The sequence below is a fragment of the Nanorana parkeri genome, unplaced genomic scaffold (genome assembly GCF_000935625.1).
Source record: "Nanorana parkeri isolate BGI_ZX_2015 unplaced genomic scaffold, ASM93562v1 scaffold4331, whole genome shotgun sequence".
In the NCBI taxonomy this organism is placed as follows: Eukaryota; Metazoa; Chordata; class Amphibia; order Anura; family Dicroglossidae; genus Nanorana; species Nanorana parkeri.
In genome coordinates this window covers 7,288-12,638 of record NW_017310594.1, presented here as the reverse complement: position 1 = coordinate 12,638, position 5,351 = coordinate 7,288, and the positions used below count along the sequence as shown (strand labels likewise).

The 5,351-nt window shown below is 49.4% G+C and overlaps 1 protein-coding gene across 1 annotated transcript in view; it reads left to right on the top strand.

Moving 5' to 3' along the window:
• Positions 1-5,351, top strand: part of BBOF1 (basal body orientation factor 1) — a gene marked incomplete at its 5' end in the record, with an annotated part of 10,382 nt that overhangs the window by 3,971 nt on the left and 1,060 nt on the right. The window contains 3 exons of the mRNA XM_018575647.1: positions 2,698-2,842; positions 3,778-4,268; positions 5,180-5,284. Of these exons, the coding sequence (XP_018431149.1) occupies positions 2,698-2,842; positions 3,778-4,268; positions 5,180-5,284 (741 nt within the window). The remainder of the gene's footprint in view (positions 1-2,697; positions 2,843-3,777; positions 4,269-5,179; positions 5,285-5,351) is intronic.

Sequence of the window (5,351 nt, the reverse complement as noted above, 5' to 3'; positions counted from 1 at the left end):
TTGGTGGGGGGGGGGGGGGGGGGGGCATTTTCGGGCCTGAATCTACAGCCAGTGTCTAGTCCTGGTGCAGAGTTCTATGCGTGTGTAAATTATGGTAATCCTGGTAGGTACAATCAGAGTTGGGTCCTAGCATATGGTTTTGGGTCTGGGTGCACAATTACTGATGGGCCTCAATGTACGGTGTTGTTCTTTGGTGTACAGACATATTAGGTCTTGGTGTTGGGTCTGATTGTACAGTCCATGCTAAGGCTTAGCATATGTTGTTGGGTCTCGGCGTACATTGTTGGTTGTCGGTGTGCGGTTGATTTTGTGTCTGGGTGTAGTATGGATGCTAGGTCTTAGTGTTTGGTGTTGGTCTTCTTTGCAGTACCTGTGGGGTCTGGGTGTAATTTTGATACTGGGTGTTAATTTACAGCATTGGATCTGAGTGTAGAGTCCATGCTGGATCTTAGTGTATGGTGTTGGGTCTAGGTGTACAGTCCATGTTGGGTCTTTACTGTATGGTGTTGGGTTCAGGTGTACAGTCCATGCTGGGTCTTACTGTATGGTGTTGGGTTCAGGTGTACAGTCCATGTTGGGTCTTTACTGTATGGTGTTAGGTTCAGGTGTACAGTCCATGTTGGGTCTTTACTGTATGGTGTTGGGTCTAGGTGTACAGTCCATGCTGGGTCTTTAGTGTATGGTGTTGGGTCTAGGTGTACAGTCCATGCTGGATCTTCGTTATGGTGTTGGGTCTAGGTGTACAGTCCATGTTGGGTCTAGGTGTACAGTCCATGCTGGATCTCAGTGTATGGTGTTGGGTCTAGGTGTACAGTCCATGCTGGGTCTTAGTGTATGGTGTTGGGTCTAGGTGTATAGTCCATGTTGGGTCTTAGTGTATGGTGTTGGGTCTAGGTGTACAGTCCATGCTGGATCTTCGTGTATGGTGTTGGGTCTAGGTGTACAGTCCATGCTGGGTCTTAGTGTATGGTGTTGGGTCTAGGTGTATAGTCCATGTTGGGTCTTAGTGTATGGTGTTGGGTCTAGGTGTACAGTCCATGCTGGGTCTTAGTGTATGGTGTTGGGTCTAGGTGTACAGTCCATGCTGGGTCTTAGTGTATGGTGTTGGGTCTAGGTGTACAGTCCATGCTGGGTCTTAGTGTATGGTGTTGGGTCTAGGTGTACAGTCCATGCTGGGTCTTAGTGTATGGTGTTGGGTCTAGGTGTACAGTCCATGTTGGGTCTTAGTGTATGGTGTTGGGTCTAGGTGTACAGTCCATGTTGGGTCTTAGTGTATGGTGTTGGGTCTAGGTGTACAGTCCATGCTGGGTCTTAGTGTATGGTGTTGGGTCTAGGTGTACAGTCCATGTTGGGTCTTAGTGTATGGTGTTGGGTCTAGGTGTACAGTCCATGCTGGGTCTTAGTGTATGGTGTTGGGTCTAGGTGTACAGTCCATGCTGGGTCTTAGTGTATGGTGTTGGGTCTAGGTGTACAGTCCATGTTGGGTCTTAGTGTATGGTGTTGGGTCTAGGTGTACAGTCCATGTTGGGTCTTAGTGTATGGTGTTGGGTCTAGGTGTACAGTCCATGCTGGGTCTTAGTGTATGGTGTTGGGTCTAGGTGTACAGTCCATGCTGGGTCTTAGTGTATGATGTTGGGTCTAGGTGTACAGTCCATGTTGAGTCTTGGTGTATGATGTTGGGTCTAGGTGTACAGTCCATGCTGGGTTTTAGTGTATGGTGTTGGGTCTAGGTGTACAGTCCATGCTGGGTTTTAGTGTATGGTGTTGGGTCTAGGTGTACAGTCCATGCTGGGTCTTTTTGTATGGTGTCGGGTCTAGGTGTACAGTCCATGCTGGGTCTTGGTGTTGGGTCTAGGTGTACAGTCCATGTTGAGTCTTGGTGTATGATGTTGGGTCAAGGTGTACAGTCCATGCTGGGTTTTAGTGTTTAGTGTATGGTGTTGGGTTCAGGTGTACAGTCCATGCTGGGTCTTGGTGTATGGTGTTGGGTCTAGGTGTACAGTCCATGTTGGGTCTTAGTGTATGGTGTTGGGTCTAGGTGTGCAGTCCATGCTGGATCTTAGTGTATGGTGTTGGGTCTAGGTGTACAGTCCATGCTGGGTCTTAGTGTATGGTGTTGGGTCTTGGTGTATGATGTTGGGTCTAGGTGTACAGTCCATGCTGGGTCTTGGTGTTGGGTCTAGGTGTACAGTCCATGTTGAGTCTTGGTGTATGATGTTGGGTCTAGGTGTACAGTCCATGCTGGGTCTTAGTGTATGGTGTTGAGTCTAGGTGTACAGCCCATGCTGGGTCTTAGTGTATGGTGTTGGGTCTAGGTGTACAGTCCATGCTGGGTCTTGGTGTATGATGTTGGGTCTAGGTGTACAGTCCATGCTGGGTCTTGGTGTTGGGTCTAGGTGTACAGTCCATGCTGGGTCTTGGTGTATGATGTTGGGTCTAGGTGTACAGTCCATGCTGGGTCTTGGTGTATGATGTTGGGTCTAGGTGTACAGTCCATGTTGGGTCTTGGTGTTGGGTCTAGGTGTACAGTCCATGTTGGGTCTTAGTGTACGGTGTTGGTCCTTGGTGTACAGTGAAGAAGGGTCTTGGTGTACTGTGCAGTGTCTGATTCTGTATTGGTCCTCATGGTGAATCATTTCATACAAAATGTTACTGGTAACAGAACCTTGGACCCAATTCCTTATTCTTTGCTCACAGGCAGCTGGATGATGCAGGAAGATCCATCTTCAAGGAGAACGTTCGCCTGAAAGAGGCCATCTCTTATCATGTACGTGAGGCATACAGTTTGCAGAAGGCCATCACACAACTGAAGGAGGAAAAGGAGCGTCTTCTGCAGGAGAAGGTTGTTTTATGTCTCTGCTTCCGCCACAGAAGAATATATTCAGCTTTTTATATAACTTATTCCTCTGATTGTAAACTTTGCTTCTTGTGTTTTACAAATTATATATGCCTCCTCCTGCCCCATCTCCTGTGTCTCTGCCGCCCATCACCCTTCCTCCCATGTCTCTGCCGCCCATCACCCTCCCTCCCGTGTCTCTGCCGCCCATCACCCTCCCTCCTGTGTCTCTGCAGCCCATCACCCTTCCTCCTGTGTCTCTGCAGCCCATCACCCTTCCTCCTGTTTCTCTGCAGCCCATCACCCTCCCTCCTTTGACTCTGCAGCATGTCCCTCTTCTTCTCTCTCCTGTGTCTCTGCAGCCCATCACCCTTCCTCCTGTGTCTCTGCAGCATGTCGCTCTTCTTCTCTCTCCTGTGTCTCTGCAGCCCATCACCCTTCCTCCTGTGTCTCTGCAGCATGTCCCTCTTCTTCTCTCTCCTGTGTCTCTGCAGCATGTCCCTCTTCTTCTCTCTCCTGTGTCTCTGCAGCCCATAACCCTCCCCTCTCCTGTGTCTCTGCACACTGTCACCCTCCTCCTGCATAACTGCAAGACAGATGCATTTACTACTACTGGTTATTTTATTTTTTTCTTGAAAGGTTAATACCACCAAGAACATTGTACAAAGTCCGTGCGCACTACTATGTTTATTTGGGCAGCTAGACAAAAGCGAGCAGTTAACCCTTGCACTTAAAGTTGAACACACTTTTCCCCCGAGTTCTGCTTTAAGGAGAGCAGGTCTAGGGTCTCGATAAAACAGTTTTAGAGAAGGCGGCTTTTCAGCACCGGTCTGAGAGAATTATTATTATAAGATTAAATAACAAATGGTTCTAAAACAGCTCCTCCCCCTTTACAACCTAACATGTGACAATACGTCCACAATTCCTTTGTCTTCTCCCAGGAAACCAATGAAAAGTTGGTTCAGGAAAAAGTTCTGGAAGTGTTCCATAAAAACGCCCAGATCCAGGAATTACAGAGGACTGTGCGGACAATGGAGCATGCCGAGCAGAGGAGGCTGGAGATAGAGGACGGCATGCAGAAGAATCAGCTCCAGATACAAGGAGTAGACCAGACAGGAAGTGCAGAGCTGCAGAAGCTCCACAAGCTCCTGGAGATGAAGGATCGGGAGATGAGCCGGGTTAAGAAGCTGGCCCACAATATCCTACAGGAGAGGACAGAGGTGGAACGCTTCTTACTGGAAGCCCTGCAGCAGGTGAAGCAGGAAATCAAATCCAGCCGAATGTGTTATCAGAAGATGGCGCAGGCAGCATACAACAGCCGGATGATGCAAGCGGCGGCAGGAACAGAGCATTACCCTAAAATCAGAACCTTCCATAACAAGGACCACAGTACCAACGATGTCAGCCAAGATCTCCGAGAGGCCGAGAAATGGTAACAATCACACCAAATATGATCACACCTCACCCTGAGGTCCAACTATGACCACACCTCACCCTGAGGCCCAACTATGACCACACCTCAGCCTGAGGTCCAACTATGACCACACCTCACCCTGAGGTCCAACTATGACCACACCTCACCCTGAGGCCCAACTATGACCACACCTCACCCTGAGGTCCAACTATGACCACACCTCACCCTGAGGTCCAACTATGACCACACCTCACCCTGAGGTCCAACTATGACCACACCTCACTCTAAGGTCCAAATATGACCACACCTCACTCTGAGGTCCAACTATGACCACACCTCACCCTGAGGTCCAACTATGACCACACCTCACCCTGAGGCCCAACTATGACCACACCTCGCCCTGAGGCCCAACTATGACCACACCTCGCCCTGAGGTCCAACTATGACCACACCTCATCCTGAGGTCCAACTATGACCACACCTCATCCCGAGGTCTAATTATGACCACACCTCACCCATGCCTTCCATTTACTATATCACTGTGCTTGCCTCAATATGGTCCCACTACACCCCTCTCCTACCACTATGGTCCTCATATACCCATCCCCCATTATGGTCCCACTACACCCCTCTCCTACCACTATGGTCCTCATATACCTGCCCTCTATTATGGTCCCACTACCCCGGTCTTCTACTGCTATGATCATAACACACCCAGCCCCCTATTACTGTCCTGTAGCTTTTCTCTCCCACTGCTATGATCCTAATATTCCTCTTTCCTATGATGAATCCAGTTGTAGCTCACCCCACCATTGTTACCATCACGCTCACCCCACCATTGTTACCATCACGCTCACCCCACCATTGTTACCATCACGCTCACCCCACCATTGTTACCATCATGCTCACCTCTGTGCTCTGTGTGATAGGTCTTATATAGAGAGCGGGAAAGTTGACGTTGCAGATCTAACCTGGGAGCAGAAGGAGAAGGTCCTGAGACTTTTGTTTGCGAAGATGAACGGTTCTGTCGTCAGGTAAGTGATTGCAGGGAGACCCGGGATATCCCCTGTGATGGGGGGACACCACCTGTGATGGGGGGGG